The sequence below is a fragment of the Ovis canadensis genome, chromosome 7, assembly GCF_042477335.2.
Source record: "Ovis canadensis isolate MfBH-ARS-UI-01 breed Bighorn chromosome 7, ARS-UI_OviCan_v2, whole genome shotgun sequence".
Lineage (NCBI taxonomy): Eukaryota > Metazoa > Chordata > Mammalia > Artiodactyla > Bovidae > Ovis > Ovis canadensis.
The window spans coordinates 42,836,780-42,856,476 of NC_091251.1; the positions used below are offsets into that span (position 1 = coordinate 42,836,780).

The following is a 19,697-nucleotide window of genomic DNA, read 5'->3' on the forward strand; positions in this document are numbered from 1 at the left end:
CATTCTGCATGAAACCTTATAACCCCCACACCCAACATGTGGGTACATGCACATATGTGCATGCACGTGTGCACATGAACACACACTGTTCTCACAAATTGCTTTGAATACACAGCAAATCTATTTGAAATGACAGGGAAAGGGTTAAGTCCCGACAATCTTTTTACTAGATGTATTAGTGACTTAATGTCTACACACATCTTTAAATTTACCCCTAGGTACCCAGGCATAAATTAACCCGATTATTTCTAATATTGTACCACTTTACAAACATGTTTTCCTCAGAAAGTACACCCTGAACTTCTATTGTTTTGCCAAGTTCCTGGAATTCTTTTATAAACTCTTAGTAAAATTTCTTTCATTTTGGTGAGAAAAAATATATTCTATCAATTACTTTAAAAAGCAATAATTCATTATAGTTGATCATAAATGTCAGGAAGCAAAGACCCAGCTGAAGCATTTGTCACTAATCATGCTGTTTTTCTTCTAATTAGTTAATTTACATTTTACAAATTAAGGGTAAAATCCAGACAGAAGATAACATCATAGCTTTAACTGACCTATATTTGTATCTGCCAAATTTAAGTTAATTAGAAATGTAGATGCTGTTTGTTTTAGTTGTCAGAAAAGCTCATCTTTTTTCCTTAAAAAAAAAAAAAAGTAGACACACTTTTTTCTCCCCTCAGCATTTATCATCTAAATAATAGTCTTGCCAAGATGGCAGCCTCATAATAAACTCTTTTCAGTGGAGTGATGGGTAATGAAGCTTGCTTGTGAAGGCAGCGAAAAATGTTGTCTGGCCAAATGCATGAATATGATGGCTAGAGAATCAGTGGACTTTCTCAGTCATCAATCTTTTTAGTAGCCTCTTATACATCTGAATATTTTGATAGATGATCTAATAATTGAGTTATCTATCTTTCTAACTATCAGAGTTGCATAAAAATTATTCTCACATGCTACTGAATATTAAATATATTAGGCATCCAGTAAATTTTTCATAAAAAGGGCCAAAAGGTGAAAGATTTTTGTTATTCTATAAATACCTCTTAATACATTGAATGTTAAGCCCTCTGAAAACTTCCAACTCTTAATTTCTTTTGTGAGAAGCAGATACATACTTAAAAAGGAGGACATGCCCATTGTAAGCAGGGCATAGAGCAGTTAGTTACTGTAGCTAATGAAAGGTAAATGCTGATAACATACAGATGCAACCCAGCAGTGTAAAATAGCATGCCCTTGCTGATCTAACACTAGTGACATACTTAACACTAGTAACACAAATTTTCCATACTGCCTTCCCAGGTAGCTCAGTGGTAAAGAATCTACCTGCCAGTGCAGGAGCCGCAGAGGATACAGGCTCAGCCTCTGGGTTGGGAAGATCCCCTGGAGAAGGAAATGGCAACCCACTCCAGTATTCTTGCCAGGATAATCCCATGGACAGAGGAGCTTGGCTGGCTACAGTCCATTGGGTCTGAAGAGTTCGACTCGACTGAGCACACACACACACAAATTTTCCTTACAAGAAGCAGAAAGGATGTGGGTGCAAAGAGAGACCGTATGATTTCAATGTTTTCGTCAACTGGGGAGGAGGGTGATCCTACCAAAAAGGGAAACTTACATATCAGCTGCCTGCCTAACATTTCACCTAATGACCCAAGCTACCCCAGTATACTTTGCATGCATAGGTAGTTCTTTTCCCCCATATAATTTTATGTTGTGTTTTCTTTGGTCATACACCATGCTGACTATTAAAAGTTTATCAACAAGTGTGCTTCACTGGGATTGAAAAACAGCGAGGAAAATTGGCAGAAAACAGATCTCTTGCAGAGTAGGCTTCCTCCCCAACCACCACCTGCACTTCTTCAAGGTGACCTTCCCGGTGATGACTTCCCAGTAACCAACATTAAAATAGTTCTGCCCTGACAGAGCAGGCATTTGTTGCAGGTCTGAAGGGTTACTAATCCTGTGCATCTTAAAAGGCACTCAAATGAACAGAGCCTTGTAAATTGGATTTCTATTAGCCAGACCTGATGATAGCTCTTCATCAGTGGAATGGGAGGAAGTGCTATCAATAGCCCCAGCTCTAAATATCTTTGTTTTTTAATGCCGTACTTATTTTGGGGCTCTCTTATCCAAAATGGTGATGAATGCTAGAATCACCAGAATTGATTGTATTTAAGGTTTTAAATAAACCCTTACAATCTGGACAACAGCTATTTTTAAATGCTTTTCAACCTGAAAAGCATTTGGAACAAAAGTTAAAAACATAACAGTCAGAAAGGAGTATGGTGAAAATGTCTTAAGCCTTGCTCTCTTATAGTTCTCCACACTGATTTCAGCTCACAGTTTTGCTATTCATAAAAATTTGGGATGATAGACTTTCTTTCTCTTCATTTTCTGCATTGAAAATAAAAATTGAGAAGGATAAAGCCAGTTGTGGAAATCTCTCAGTGGGTTTCATCTGAGGAATATTTCTTGGTTTTAAGAATTTTGCTTTTATAATTTGAGATTGGATAAAAGCTAGTGCTTGTTTTTTGTAAGAGCTATAACTGGGAATTTTAAATTCTTAGGTATTTCAATTGTACATTTAAAACAATTGGAAACGACCGGTATTAGGGAAGTTTCAGGGGCAGGGAATACTCTTCTTCGTAATGAAAGTAGCAAACATCTGTGTTCTTTCTAGTCTGTCTTTTGATTAGCGTGGCCTCATCCATCACTGGTCTTTGATATGAACACCAAGAAGTCACGTCCTTTTGTTTTAAATGATAAATATGCCTTTGTCATGAATACTCATAGGCAACCCAGGATTTACATCTGAATTGTCAAAGTGTAACTGCCCAGCTTCTGTGATGAGTCACATTATTAGTGAAATAAAGAAGTTTTTAATTTGTCATGGATAGGCCTTAGATGGTGACATTAAGAGACTATGTAGGTTGTGATGCTAGAAAAAGTTGTCCTTCCCCCACTATTTTTCTAAGATTTGTCATTTATCAACAAGAAGCAATCTACAGCAGGAAGGTCTCTGTGAACATTTTGCCTTTAGAGCCATTAGTCCATCTCTTTAGGTTTTATTATTTAGACTTGATAGCTGGTAGTTCTTATCAAAACTAATACTGTGAAGTGACAGGCGTCTAATGGTCAAACAGTCAGTATTAAGATTGGCTCTGTCTGGCTGTTATTGCCAAAGATACTATTAAAAAAAATTAGTTTTATTTCAAGATTAATGTCAATGATATTTTCCAAATAAGTTTTTTTAAAAATAATCTTTGTCCAAACTCATATCTACTCAGAGATATTTATGTATGTGCTCTTTATGCAAATATACTGGCAGACACATAATATCTACCCACACAGTGTTGTGTTACTCTTTAAAACCTTTTACTCTCAGGTTCAACTGTGGTGTTTGACTCTCCTACTAAGAAATTAGGACCGTTGAAATTAAAAATACTGTGAAGTCTTGATCTCTCATTTGTAGTGTAAAAGATTCCAGCTTATATGTTTCTGCTTTATTTATTTCTACATTACTGTAGACAAATATTTTGATTATTTTGAAGTTTCTTATTAGGATAAATGTTTAGAATGTTTCATGTTGATAATAAGTAGTTCTAATTTATGTATAAAAAACATTCTATGAAGATTTGGTATATTAAGAATCACTTCAGCAGAAATGGCATTACCTTTTATAAGCTCAGACTTCATAATTTCAACACAACTGTTTTAAAAGCAGGTCCTCCTTAACTACTTTAAGAATTTTTCATTTTTTCTTTTTCAACTGAATTGACTGGTTAGATTACCCAGAACAAGGTCTAACTTAGAATATTGAGATTTACAGGAGAGTTAAACTCTATGTTTTAGTTTGATTCAGTCTCTTTCCATATAAAATTCACCTTAAAATGGTCCTATCAATTAAACAGCCCCACTTAAATTGTGTTTTATTTGGGGTCATATTCCTCACCTCATGAATGCATTAGTCTCAGATTTTCTTTGTTTTATTGTGTCAAAGCTGAAGGTTAGCAAGTTTTAAGAAAATACTTCTTGATTGCCAAATAAAGGCAAAAAAAATGTATTTGATTAGAAATTTATTATCAACTAGGAATTTTCTTTTTTTCTACCTTTTCATTTTCTTTTTTTTTTTTTTTCATTTCTTAACATTTACTAGGTCATCTGTTTCATGGAAAATGAAGTCTTATTCATATTTGTTTCCCAACAGAAAACAATCCTTAACAACTCCAAAGTCCAACCCCTTACATTAATTGAGATTTTTGTACTGTAATATGGATGTCTTGGGTGTTTGAGACCCTAAGGTTTTCACCCAACTTGAAGACAATGATGCCAGTGAGCTTCTGTCCAGAGTTAATCAGCTGCAGAATTTGTAAACTGCACGTGTCAAAGTTGAAAATGTTAGCACTCTAATAGAAGCTTGAAAAGGTTAGATCTGATAAAAGCCGTCAGCAGTTAAAGGAAGTGATTTATGGGAATGTAATGACACAAAATGCCTCATTTATCACTCATATATAGATAGGTTAAGGTTCCTATGTCATACTTTTAAAAACTTGACCACTTCGCATTGTCAAAATAGGTACTTAATTGCCCTTCATCCTTTTCATTTGGAATTTATTTCATTTGAGTTTGGTAATTTTATCTATGATCACTTTACTGTCATTGACTTCATATGGTTCCATTTAGAGCCATTCATATTTTGGAGTTTCAAAAGCTGTACATCACTGATCTTAAAGTTTTATTAGCTAGAGCTGTTGCAAGGAAGGCTAAGCCAACCTTCTATATGTTAATTTACATTTTTGTTAAACAGGAATGCCATGGAGATGTGTTAAAGTGTCATTTTCTAATCCTCTAAAGTTTCTATACATCTCTTCTTAAACAACGCAACATGAGGTTTAAAAGAGCCATCAATTTGTTTGCCTTTAAGTTCCACACAAATTAAATTTAATGAAAACTTGCCTATGTTGGTTAAATGATCCTAAAAAAAAAAAAGATAAAACCAAAAGTTAAGAGACATGCCAGCTTTGTATTTCTTTCCCAGATTAATTAAGATATAATTCTTGATTACTTCTATATACATTCTAAGAAAAGCACTTATAAACTTGGGATTCTTAAACATCTGTTTGCTTATTTGATATCATTTAGTTTATGCATGCATATCTTAACACTTAAATAAAAGCTATTTTTAAACTGCCAATATATAAAAGTAATATTATAAAACAAATTTTATAATGATTATTACAGTTTTAAACTCTTTAGTATGAAGGGTAAAGAATTGTTTAAGGCCTTCTTGGAAATTATTCAGATCATTAAATATAGCAGAAGTATCTCAGGGTTTCCCCCTTTACCCCTTTACAATCAAAGAGTAATTGGAAAACTTTGACAGTCTCAGTTTATCAGCCAAATATTGCCCTTTCTTCAGTAGGGACTTCCCAAGTTCCTTTTAAGAAGTCGGAGCAATTTCTTCAACAAGACAGAGGCATGACAGCAAATGGGGAAAGGAGGAGCTGTAAATGTAGCTGACCCTTGCTGTACCTTGATTCCATCAAATGGACTAGAAAAAAATACATTTTTGAGACAAATCATTGAAAGTTGAATATGGATTCGTATGACTTCTTAACATCAAGAGATTACTGTTAATTTTGTTAGACATGACAGAGCCATTATAGTTACATTAAGAAAATATCCATTTTTAAAAGAGATACACACCAAGAAGATGTTGGAGTGGAGAGACTAGGGGCTGAGGATTTCTTGTAAAATATGTCAGCAAAATGCATAAGTTGAAAGAGGGAAGGTGAGTATTTAGTAGGGGGTTCTCTGCTTTCCATACATTAAAAAAATTTTGTAATAAACTTTGAAAAAAGTCAGGGAGATTATTACATTAATCTTGTCCAAAACTGTTGCTTTTTAATATATAATACCTTATGTTTTCTTGATATCAGTTTTAATTTTAAAATCATAAGGTATTATCTAAAAATATTTTTTTAAGTCTCCAAAATTTATTTCTCCTCAGATTATCTAATTGGCTAACATAAAATGCAGTTACATACTTTAACTCAGTAGCAAACTGGTATCTTCTAACATAAAAAAGAGCTAATAAATTCTGCACGTTTATTCAAAATATGACAGAAACCTATTAGCATACTTTTTTGTGCTCTGAAAAGTATGTGGCTTCTAAATGACATTGCAGATTATTTTTTTGTTTGCTTAAATGTATAATTTCAGTCCTATATTTCTGACAACAGAATTTTAAAATATGTATAGGTCTTACATTTTCAGCTTCATTTATTATTGTTTGCTAAAGCATTTTCTTGAGTTGCAATTATACTCTCCCAACTTAAGAAATATTAAATGAAGTGTATTTTTTCTGCATATATCTTTGTTCTGAAAAAACTTTTGTACATTTAAATCAAAATTTTAATTCTTCTATGGTTTGAAAAGATTCTGCATGTATTTACTTGGCTGTCTTTAGACATGTATGCAGTATTTTTATCTTTAAATGACAACAGAACCCCTGAAGGTCTCAAACGCTTAAAATATACATTGATTTGAAGAAAAGGTGTTCTTCATATGAATTTATTATTTCTCCTATTTGTGTTAAAGGATAGTTAACCAAATGTGTTTTTCTGTTTTTGTAGATCATTTACATATATTAAGGCAACACAGGAAGCACCATTTCAATTTAACCTTCCAGAGATTAATCATTTTAGTTGAAGGAGTTTTGTTGTTATTCTTTCAAGTCAATGATTAGGAAAAATTCATATCATGTGTGTTTATATAATCATAGTCAAAATTGTCTCAATCTATGAATCTTAATAGTTTGCTCTTGTAACAACTATGAAGCAGTGTATTAAAATGCCTTAATTACAGGGCAAGAAAAAGAGAAAGCACAGTCTTTTAGCATATGATCTTCAATTGTTCACCAAAGGATAAAGAAAGCATTCAAGCGTGGTTTCAAGAACTGTCAGCAATAAGAAAATGCAAGGTGCTTTGTAGAGCCTTAAAGACCTTTCTGGGAAATAGATGTAATTAAAAAGTAAAATAGACTTTTCATTTTAAAGAAATTTTTTAAATCTTATAGAATTCATAATGTTAATATATTAATAAGGGCATTATTTTCTTACTCCAGATAAGAAAAAGTCATCCATGAAGCTATTATATTTGATTCACACAGTGAATCTTACAAGTATTCTTTTCTTTAGGTTTGACTTAAGAATGCAAATTATACGTATAATAATTTTTAAAGGTGTTTTCTGTCAAATTCATATATGCTGATTACATCTTATTCATAAACTAGGAATATCTAGTAGTCTTCCTTTTACTAAGAGAAGTCCTTTTATGCACACTAAAGTTCAAAATGATCAGAAAAATTTATTTTTGCACTCTTAATTAACATGTTCATATATACCTTGCTTCTTGTCAGCACAGCACTAATCCTGGTAGTCAGGTATGAGAATTTCAGAAGCACTTTAGCTTTCATATTAAAAAATATATATATTATTTTCCATGAAGTTCAGTCAAAATGTCTAATTAACAGTACGTCTCCAAGGTGCATTAAACTGGAGGAGGTTAACCTCAGTATATGATAATAATCTACTTATAAATAGCCCCAGTGCTTGACTTCAGCCTGCTCTGCCTCTGTCAGAGTTTGGGCATCTAGTCTGCTCCCACCAACAATCCACATATCAGTATTAACCGACTACTTCCAGGCACCAAATATATTCATGTTTAAATTGTCTTCATTTCAGGACACCTCATCTGGAGATTAATCAATTTCAGAAGAGTAGTGTTTTTAATTACTCTTTACACTGAGAAACTGTTTGTGGGCCAGTGTTATTTTTCCATCTACTCAATGACCAATGTATTCACTGTTCAACATAAAAAAAAGAAGATTAATTTGGCAGTGTATTAAAAGACCTTATTAAAATCTCCAGTGCCTAGACTTCTATTTAAAATCACATTGTGGAACAATAGATGTGCATAGTACAGGGACTGGTCTCCAGTTTAAGTCACACAGAGATATACCCACTAAAAATGTCTGCTCTGTGTTTCCATTAAATTGAGTTTCTCAGTTTAAATTATTATTCTATAGAAGATACCACAGACTACTTTGTTCTTAAATAGTCATGCAGTAGATTGAGTAGTACTTGAAGATTTGTTGCATTTTGACTATAGGAAAAATAATGCCTCTGCGTGATAATGAGTATATGATTTGCATGTGGATTGTATAATTCACAGTATACATATGCATTCATCATGTTATTCTTTGCAATTTGATGAATTATGTCAGTTTATTGCATATGTCTGCATGTACCTCATCTCTTAATTAAAGCATTAATCACTAAAATTACCAAAGATATGTGGTTTTACTGTACTTTTAAAATTTAATGTTGATCTTTGCATGGTAATATACATATTATTTCTTATTGGTAGGCTATACTAAGACATTTTAAGTAAGGATTTCCATGTTATGATTCTATCATATCAATTATTTTAAATATGCTTCTCTTAATATATACTTACAACACACTTTTTAACTGTTTTAAATCATTTTTATATGAGATTAATTCCCTAAATCAATAAAATTACCAAAGACATATCTATGTGCATATATATACATGTTATATGATCAACATTAAAATTTAAAAGAATATATATACTCTTTCTGTACTTTTAAATTTTAAAGTTGATCTTTGCATAGTCATATGCATTATTTCTAACTGGTAGACATGCTAAGTGAACATTCATGTTTTGCTCCTAGCAAATCAATTTCAAATATGTTACTTTGTTTAACTTTTTATTTTACATTGGAGTTTTACATGTTATTTTAATATACGTTTGCCACACCCTTTAACATTTATGTTGCTTAATCATTTCATTTGAGATTAATTATACTTGATGTTCATTTCCAAGCACCCAGTATTAGTTCATTTATAAATGATGAACATTCGCTATTTATGTGATTCAATCCTTTTTAGAATTCAGTTCTTTTAGAAATTGTTATTGAGAACAGAATAACGAATTGTGAGGTTTTGAGGAAAAATTTGTGAAAAAATGGTACCACCTCGTCACAGGTTTAGTTGTTACGTAGGAGGCACATGCGGAGACGGCAACGGCCCCCCACTCCGGTTCTCTTGCCTGGAAAATCCCATGGGCGGAGGAGCCTGGTGGGCTGCAGTCCATGAGGTCTCGAAGAGTCGGACAGGACTGAGCAACTTCACTTTCACTTTTCACTCTCATGCATTGAAGGAAATGGCAACCCACTCCAGTGTTCTTGCCTGGAGAATCCCAGGGATGGGGGAGCCTGGTGGGCTGCCGTCTATGGGGTCGCACAGAGTCGGACACGACTGAAGTGGCTTAGCAGCAGCAGGAGGCACATGTTGCAATATTGCAGTCCATTTAACATTCCTGAGAGAAAGATGTATTCATTTAGCCCCTCAACTCTTCCTGTCACATTCACCACTGTCTTTCTTCTCAGCCCCAAACCTTGCTTTGTGCTTCTCTGAGGACAGAGCCCTCCCTCATGTGACTTCATTAAGCCACCCCATCCCTCTTTCAGTTTTCGCTTGTTCTCCCCCGTCGTGTCCAGTGAGGATGCTTCCTTATTACATTTCTTCCTTTCCTCAGTTTCCTCTCTTCCCCAGAATCACCAAGTTTGCCCGTGCTTTGAAAGTCATCTTTGGTTGGCTTGTGCATTAGAGCCGCTAACGTGTTTCTTTCTTCGCTCTGTCACAATATTCATACTGGGGCCTCTGCATCAACACGCACTTAATGCTGAAGAACTTGACATTCCCCCATGCTTTGTTTCAGAGATATACCTCTGAAGATGCCTGTGGATGCTGCTCTGATGTGCAGGTTATGCTCCTGCATCTTACACACCCACGTAAATATGCTTTCATTCCTAATTGAGAATGTCATTCCTGACACCTGCTCACCTGGAACTGGCACGAATTTCATGCCTGGCATGCTGAGCAATTCAGAAGCAGGAAGGCACTAGTCTCCCATACTTTATACTTCTTATTTTGTCTTTTTTCCTTTTCCTGCACAGTACTGCTGGACCCGTCTTCCACGGGCATGACTCTGATGTGATACTTCCCTCTGTGTGCTGTTTTTCTCCTTCCCACTTCACTCTGCTCCATGCCATCAGCAAACTCCTTTGCCCTCTGGCTTCCTGTTGGGTTCATTCAGTGGGGAGGAACTGGCAAGAGATCCAGGGGTTCATAGGAAGTGCCAGGAAGATATTTGTTCTCCTAGCCACTTCTCCTTCAGGGCCCTCAGGTAGACTGCCTGTGACGATCAAGTCAGCCCTGTCGGGCGGTCCTCCCCACCCAGCTCCTTTCTCAGCTCTGGGTGTCCCCTTCCTTCTCTCTGCCATTCAAACCTAGGAGTGGAGGGATCTCCCTGCTGTTGACAGCCTGGAGGCATTGCACCTCTGAACCTCTTTAGAATTTTCAGTGTTGTACATTCCCTACAGAGCGAAGTCAGTCTCCTCAGCCTGCCTGCTGTCTCTCTAGCCTTATCCCTAGATGTTGCTCCACATACCAACATAATTCCAGTCAAACAAACATACCCCACAATGCCCTTTTGCATGACTTTGTGATTGCATGATCCAATGCCCATATTCTCCCTGTTTTGGCCCATTTTGTTTAACCTTCCCTTCTTCTAAATTATTCTAATGAAATAATTCATCAAAAGTCTAGACTGAAGCAAGCAAGTATTACATTTGAAGCTAAAGTCATGTTGAGAGCATTTGGAAAATGTTACTCTCCTCTGAACTTCAGACCCATAAATCCACCTGGCTTTTCAACATCTCTACTTGGATATATGTTAGATATCTCAAACTCAGCATGCCAAATCTGAATTCCAGAGGCCCCTAAAAGTTTTCCCCATCCCAGTTAATGATGACTGTAGCCTTCCATTCACTTAGGCAAAACCTCTTTGGATCATTCTTGCTTCTTTCCCTCATAGTTCACTTGTGATCTTTCTAGAAATCCTGTTGATTCTACCTCCAAAAATATCCCCAGAATCAACCATTTTTTACCATCTCCACTGCTACCACTTGGTCCAAGTCACCGTCATGTCCTTCCTGGACTACTGAGATAACTAATCTCCCGGCTTACATGCCCACCCTCCTAAAGTATTTTCTCAGCATAGCATCAGAATCATCAAATATAATTAGATCATGTTAATCCTTTGCTAAAAAATCTTCTGGTGGTTCCACAATTGACCCAGAATAAGAACCAAAATCTATACATTGGCCTTTGCAGTCCCACATGGTTCCTTGGAGTCATTGCTATAATCTTATCTCCTACCACATTCCTCAAACTCACTCTGCACCAGGCATTCTGGTGGCTTCTTTGCTATTCCTCAAACTTACGAGGTACATTTTTGCCTTAGGCTCTTTGCAGTGAATGTTCTCCTTGCATGAAACACTTTCTGAATACATGGTTCAGTGTCAAAAGTGAGATACAACATCACTTTATCAGACTTACCCTGACCCTCCCAACAGCCACCATCTTTCTTCCTTTCTTTGTGCTTCTCCGTAGTCCTTTTTACCTTCTTACACGATATATTCTGTCCTCTATTTTATTTACTCCATTAGAATTAAAATTTACAAGGACAGGGTTTTCGGTCTGTTTTATTTCCTGCTGTATCCTTAAGAACAGTGCCTGGCATGTAACAAGCGCTTAATAAATATTTGTTGAATAAATGACTAGGTTTATTATGAACAAGCTTGATATATTTTTGAAGTATATACATGTATATATATGTCTCATATATCAATGTCAGTGGTACAGATTGTTCATATTATCTGCATTTGATGTTCCCAAAGCTTCTGACACTTGGACAAAATGTTTCAAATCTAATGTATTTACAGTAGAAATAACCAGTCTTTCAATTTTACAATTATAAGAAAATAGGCCTTCTCCTCTCTTCATTACTCTTGTCTTATTAGGAACCCCCCTGTAGTTTCTGAGAGAAATAATACCAACTTTTTAAGAAGAACTATTGGTATTGTTTTATATGCTATTAATAGGTTTGGAAACAATGCTACTATAATTAATTTATCAAACACTTTATGAGAAGTATACAATGTACCACACATTTTAACTATTACTGCCAAGTATCAAACTTCAAACTTAAATAAGCAAATATTCCAAATGTTAGCAAATCTGAAGTTAAGCAGAAGATGACATCTTGGGGTAGAAGATGGCATCTTAGGGCCAAGTATAAATAAGTCTGCATTCTCTCAGTTCCATTTTGATTACTGAGGTTTATCCAAGCCAATTTGCTGCTGCTGCTGCAAAGTCACGTCAGGTGTGTCTGACTCTATGCAAACTCATAGACGGCAGCCCACCAGGCTCCGCCATCCCTGGGATTCTCCGGGCAAGAATACTGGAGTAGGTTGCCATTTCCTTCTCCAATGCATGAAAGTAAAAAGTAAAGTGAAGTTGCTCAGTCATGTCTGACTCATTGTGACCCCATGGACTAGCCCACCAGGCTCCTCTGTCCATGGGATTTTCCAGACAAGAGTACTAGAGTGGGTTGCCATTGCCAAACCAATTTAATTGAATTTGAAGGATCCGTAGTGTGGGTCATCTCTGCACATATTATAGCCAATAGAAATTAAGAAATTAATACTTCAAATGAAAAATCATGCATTATTATTACTTTTTTATATTCTTTCAATATTCATGTAAGATGCTGTATTTACTACATAAATTTCTTTTACTTAGCAAAAATAATTTTGTTTTGTGCAGGAAAAGGGCTTGCTCAGGTCAGAGTTTCACTGAATGCTATTTGCTGAAAATGCTCCTCAAAACAAGACATGGGTAGTCAAATGATTTTCAAAAATGTGACTTACTACATTGAAATTTCAGAGGCTCTGAGATGTTCTGCAGGAAGGAAACATGGTTATCATTGTTCAGTTCAGTTCAGTCACTCAGTCGTGTCCGACTCTTTGCGACCGCATGAACCGTAGCACGCCAGGCCTACCTATCCATCCAACTCCTGGAGTTTACCCAAACTCATGTCCATTCAGTCAGTGATGCCATCCAACCATCTCATCCTCTGTCGTCCCCTTCTCCTCCTGCAATCAATCTTTCCCAGCATCAGGGTCTTTTCCAATGAGTCAGCTCTTCGCATCAGGTGGCCAAAGTATTAAAGTTTCAGCTTCAACATCAGTCCTTCCAATCAAAACCCAAGACTGATCTCCTTTAGGATAGACTGGTTGGATCACCTTGCAGTCCAAGGGACTCTCAAGAGTCTTCTCCATCACCACAGTTCAAAAGCATCAATTCTTTGGCACTCAACTTTCTTTATAGTCCAACTCTCACATTCATACATGACTACTGGAAAAGCCATAGCTTTGACTAGATGGACCTTTGTTAGCAAAGTAATGTCTCTGCTTTTTAATATGCTGTCTAGGTTTGTCATAGCTTTTCTTCTGAGGAACAAGCATCTTTTAATTTCATAGCTGCAGTCACCATCTGCAGTGATTTTGGAGCCCCCAAAAATAAAGTCTCTCACTGTTTCCATTATTTCCCCATCTATTTGCAATGAAGTGATGGGACCTGATGCCATGTTCTTTATTTTCTGAATGTTGAGTTTTAAGCCAACTTTTTCACTCTCTTCTTTCACTTTCATCAAGAGGCTCTTTGGTTCTTCTTCACTTTCTGCCATAACAGTGGTGTCATCTGCATATCTGAGGTTATTAATATTTCTCCTAGCAATCTGGATTCCAGTTTGTGCTTCATCCAGCCCGACATTTCGCATAATGTACTCTGCATATAAGTTAAAAAGCAGGGTGACAATATATGGCCTTGAGGTACTCCTTTTCTGATTTGGAACCCGTCTGTTTTTCCATGTCCAGTTCAACTGTTGCTTCTTGCCCTGCATATGGATTTCTCAGAAGGCGGATCTGGTGGTCTGGTATTCCATCTCTTTCAGAATTTTCCACAGTTTATTGTGATCCACACAGTCAAAGGCTTTGGCATAGTCATTGTTAGCCCTACAGTTATTTGACCACAGAATCACATTTTGCATCCAAAACTGCATTCCCTTTGGAATGGCCTCTTAAGAACTCTTGTGTAGACTCCTGACCAATAGGAGATGGTAATCACATCACTGGTGGGATGTCAGATGGAAGACAGGGAGCGAGCTCCCACTTCAGAGCTATCAACGTGGAGATAAGTAACACCTCCCCCTGGGCCTCCTAACTAGCCAAACTTCTCAACACTGAAAAGCCCAGATGGCATCCCCTTAGACCAGAGAGGGCAAAGTGAAATGCTCCTGGGGGCCAGGCAGACAGCTTAGAGTGGGGACTGTGGTGAAACTAAGAGGCAGCAGTGTTTCATCACAGGGCGGCCACCACTCGGTCTCAGCCCACCGTGGCCGTGGAGATATAGTGGGCCCAGGAGCACCAGATCTTCCAGTTCTTAAGTGTCGAAAATCCAGATTTCCATGCTTCGTCTCCTATGTTTTAAATGGTATTAACTAATTCCATGTTTTAAAACAGCAAAACAAACCCCAGCCACCCAGTAAAATATATTCTAGGCCTGCCCCAGTGTGTGACCTCCACCTTAAGAGGAACTAGTATAGCAGCATAAGAAGATGAGACATGTCAGGGAACCTGGAATGCACTTCTCCTGATGTGTGCTTGGGCCCTTGTGGAAACCAGGTTACTTTCAGTATTTTGGAGGCCAGAATTTTTCCACCTCAGTAGAAATCTTGAGCCTGAAAAGCATTGAAAACTAATTTATTCCATTGCCCTCATCAAATAATGATAATTTAATATATGTAAAGATGTTTTTACTTTACGAAGTACCAACACTGAAAATAAAGTGATTGCCTCTAGGTGTATTAGTCCGATAGGGCGTCATAGCAAAATACCACTGATGGAGGGCTTCCCAGGTGGCACTGGTGGTAAAGAACATGCCTGCCAATGCAGGAGGTTAAGATAACCAGATTCAACCCCTGGGTCAGGAAGATCCCCTGGAGGAGGGCATGGCAACCCACTCCAGTATTCTTGCCTGGAGAATCCCATGGACAGAGGAAGCTGGTGGGCCACAGTCCATAGGGCCACAAATAGTTGGACATGACTAAAGTGACTTAGTACACATGCACAAGCGGCTTAAATCACAGAAATGTATTTTTTCAAAGTTCTGGAAGTTGAAAATTCAAGATCAAGCTGTCAGTAGGGTTGACTCCTTCTGACAAGTGTTTGTCCCAGGCCTCTCTCATTGGTGTGAAGACAGCTGTCTTCTCCCTGTCTTTACATCCTTTTCCCTGATCTTATAAGGAGACAAGTCATACTAACCTAACTACCTCTAAAGATCCTGTCTCCAAGTAGTATCACATTCTGAGGTCCTGGTGTGTGGGTGCAGAACGTTAACACTTCAAGATCATATGCTTTGTTTTTTGAATACCTAGAAATTTGGTACAAAGTTTTAACCATAAAGTTTTATATTTAAGCTAGGAAAAGTTCTTTTTTGAATTGCATGGGAAAAAAGTAAATAAAACCAAGTGTCAAAAATTTTATGTAACTTATCTGGGTACCTACCAAAAATAGCATGTGTGTGTGAGCTGCTGGGAAAGGAGTGATTGAAACCATAGATTTATTTATTTGGGCCACCACCAAGTACCTAAGTAGATATACAAGTTAAAATGTGTACCTAATAAATATGAAATACAGTATGAACTGAATAATACGATTTAAAATGAGATGTGAAAGCTTACTACTATTAACATTAAACCATGTTCTAATGCATAAATATTCTTAGAATATCTAAGCTTATGCAAAACAGTTCTGCTTCTGTGTCTCATTTTCGGTTATCTTCTCTTGTTTTAGTGCTTCTTAATTACAATGAAACAAAAAGATCAGTACAGTTTTATATTTTAATGGCCAAAGAAAGAAGGCAGAAATAAAACAGGATCTTGAATTCAACATTGATGATATGAAATATTTCAAATCAGCTTTATTTTCTACACTGCTTGCTCACAATTTTCTCCACACTTCCGTAGACGTCCAAGACCCCAAGGTGCTTGGGTTGAGACCTTCTTCTGGAGCCCTTCTATTGTTTAGCTAAGTGAGACAAATATTCCCAAATGGAGGCTAGTTTTCTTTCAAAACTTTTCTTTCTTTCAAAGCAGATAGCTGAAGTTCCCTCATTCACATATTAATTCGTTTATTCATTTAGCATAAACTATGGGCTAGGTAATCAGGTAGGCTTTAAAGATAAGCATAGCTGCCTCTAACCTCAGGGAGCTCACAGTCTGGTACAGTGAACAGAAATGGAAAACAGAATTTGCAGTGAAGAATTTGCCAGAATAGAACCATCACTCAGGCCAGAATGAGTGGAAAATGCCTATGAGTGAAGTCACAAGTAAAGCACAGAAATTTTCTAGGTGACTGACCCAGTTGTATGTTGCAAAGATGCCAAAACATGAAAACACACAGTGTATTGAGGGAATTGTAAGTACCTGGGTATTTCTGAAATATACACTGTGTCAGAAAATAGAAGATGTGAGACTGGAGATATGGGAGCCAAGTCATGAAGGGAATTTGGAGAAATCGTATGGGCATTGTGGAGCCTTGCCTCCCATATTTTAATCAGGAAAACAGCATTTTTAGAAAGATCATGTGGGGAGTGATGTAGGGGATAGGTCAGAAAGAAAGAACGGTGAGAATTACAGTACTATTGTGAGTTCACTTAAAAATAAGAGACAGTAAAGTGATGTGTTTAAGAAAAGGGTAGACCCTAGAGCCAGGGTAACACCTTGGCAGCCTGGCTCTGCCACTTCTTAGCTATGAAACCATGGGCCAGTCCCTTAACTTCTCTGAACCTCCGTTTCCTCATCTCAAAATAGAGATAATGTAAAGAACCCATCTGCCAATGCAGGAGGCTTAAGAGTTGCGGGTTCAGTTCCTGGGTCGGGAAGATCCCCTGGAGGAGGGCGTGGCAACCCACTCCAGTATTCTTGACTGGAGAATCCCATAGACAGAGGAGCCTGGTGGGCTATAGTCCATGGGGTTGCAAAGAGTCAGACACAACTTAGTGACTAAACAAACAACGAAAATGCACTTTCTAGGGATGCTGTGAGAATTAAGTGCATTGTATGTATTAATCACTCAGTATATGTTAGCAATTATTGTTATTAATATTAATAATGGCTTGGACTAAGATGGGGCTAGGTGATAAGTTTAAAGCAAGTTAAAACAGGAGAATTCAGGAACTATCTTAGTAAGGTTGTAGAGGAAGGGGCTGAGCCCATGTGTAACCTGCTACTGGGACTAAACACCTAAAGATATTCTGTGTTCTCCAGAGTTCTTCATTAGTATTAGGTTCCAACTGTACAGCTTTTATGTTCGAATATAATCAGATGCCGCTGTCAGAACATCGCTGACATCTCTGCCCCTCCATCACTAGATGCTGCTGTCAGGATTCCTGTCCCCTCTGATGCTTGAGGCCTGTTTATGAGGTGAGTGTTATATGCACCCTCAGTCGCCCCAGGCCTAAGAGAAACCACGAGACAGTATATGAACCCATGGCCTTCAATATCTTGTTTTTCATTCTAAAGAAATCTTTCCCATTTTTTTTTTAAGTCTTGGCAAACTTTGATGTTCTGTTTTCCTGAATTTACTGGGAACTTCATGAAGTCCATCACCAGATGACTGACAGTAGAATCACTGGAAACGTTTTTCTGTCCTTCTATTTAACGGGAAAAATCAAAGTCTTTGTCACTCTAATCTGATACTTGTAAAAAGAATTTTTGCAGTGAGGAATCTAACAACAACAACAACAAAGGCCCGCTTTCTCTGCAGGCTTTTCAGAGCAATGCCTGCTTTGCTGGAGACAAAACAGCTGCCGTGTACCTCTCCCAAGCTCTATGGTCCATACACATTGGTCTGGGTTATTCTGCTTTCTTTCCAGGAGAGCAAATGTCACCCAGCCATGCTAGCATTCTCTTCATGAACCTTATTGTATCTGAATCCCTCTTTCTAAATGCATCCTGGAGTCTAGGTCTCCCTCAGGGTGAGAGGGAGCCTGGCCTCCCTAGGGTGGCTCCGGATGGTCTGGTTAAGTAAAAATTCCTCCTTCTTTGCCTTGTGTAATTGGAATACCAGAAATGCAACAATGGACAAGACACATAAGGGTCCCATCCTTAGGGAGTTCATATTATGATGGGAAAGACAGTAAATGAATAAATGCATTCTTTTTAAATCATGAACATATGATCCGTGAAGATCTTTCCAACTAGCTGTGGTTAAATGTTGTTGTTGTTGTTCAGTCACTAATTGTGTCCAACTTTTTGCAACCCCATGGACACACCAGGCTCCTCTCTCCTCCACTATCTCCTGGAGTTTGCTCAAATTCATGTTCATTGAATTGGTGATACTATCTAACCATCTCATCCTCTGATGCCTCCTTCTCCTTTTGCCTTCAGTCTCTCCCAGCATCAGAGGCTTTTCCAGTGAGTCGGCCCTTGCCATCAGGTGGCCAGAGTATTGGAGCATCAGCTTCAGCATCAGTCCTTCCAAAGAATGTTCAGGATTCATTTCCTTTAGGATTGACTGTGATTTGATCTCCTTGCAGACCAAGGGACTCTCAAGAGCCTTCTCCCACCCCACAGTTTGAAAGCATCAATATGTCTCAATAAACGCTTGAATTGAATTAGATCCCTCTGAGTCTGAGTCCTTCACACTCGAGACTGTAGCTTTGAGATTGGCCCTCAAGTGTACTGCCATTTTCTGTATAACTCTGTTTAGCCTATGTGAGATCAGAAGCATTGAATGTTTTGGCTGTAGTGTGACGTTTTTATGGTATCTGGCTATTGATATGAATGCTACAGTATCTAGCTTCCTACTTCCTTCCTCAAAACAGCTGAGCACCTATAATATCATTTCCCGCTGCTTTTGTACAACATCAGTAAGCCAGTCAGGGTGGATAAGCAGAAATGGTGGATAAGTGGTTATGTTCTTATCGTCTGTGTACTTCAGAATATATATATGACCAGGCTATGATAGATGGGCCTCAGTGACAACCCAGTCAGCACGTACATGCAATTTAAGCATCAAAGAGTTCTTATGCATTCTAATAAACTAAATGGAAAAAAATTGCAGTTTTCCCAGTATTTGTATAATACAAGCAGTGATTCACTTTCATCACCAAAATATTTACATTAAGTTATTTATTCATTACCAGATCAGGGGTAGGGCCCTAAAGAAGATGGGTCAGTTTGTCATTGTTTTCCATTATGTACCCATTCTTCTGATATGGTATTCACAAACTAAAAATGTGCTTAAAGATTAAGATCATGTAAATATTCGGAAATTAAAATGAGAGGCATGAGATTTGCCTGTCACATAATTTCCTGCTAGACATATCTTTAAAGTAGAGCTTTAGCCTTTCATTCTATCACTCAGATAATTATTGATCAGAATCTGCTAAGGGCCAGCCATAAACCAAGCACTCTCCTAGGCCTCTGAATACAGAGATTCCCCCAAAATACAATTCCTGCTCTCAATGAGCTGATTTTAGTGGGGGATGCAGACCAGTAAACAGCAATTGTTGCAAGCAAACCAGCAATTGCAGCATGAAAGGACTAAGATTGAGATGTGCCTGGAGTATATGATGAAAATACAGAAGGCTAATTCCTGCACACCCCAGCTTAGATTAGAGGGGAAGATGAAT

General features: G+C 37.5%; 1 protein-coding gene across 11 annotated transcripts in view; it reads left to right on the top strand.

The window, feature by feature from the left end:
• Window positions 1-19,697, top strand: part of CDIN1 (CDAN1 interacting nuclease 1) — a 243,386-nt gene that overhangs the window by 150,445 nt on the left and 73,244 nt on the right. The window contains exons 11-12 of one of the 11 annotated variants that reach the window (XM_069595991.1): window positions 17,433-17,484; window positions 18,451-18,682. The exons of the other annotated variants lie outside the window; for them this stretch is intronic. Coding sequence (XP_069452092.1) covers window positions 17,433-17,463 — 31 coding nt within the window. The 3' untranslated portion in view covers window positions 17,464-17,484; window positions 18,451-18,682. Of the gene's footprint in view, window positions 1-17,432; window positions 17,485-18,450; window positions 18,683-19,697 lie in introns of those variants that run through there. 11 annotated transcript variants of the gene reach the window in all.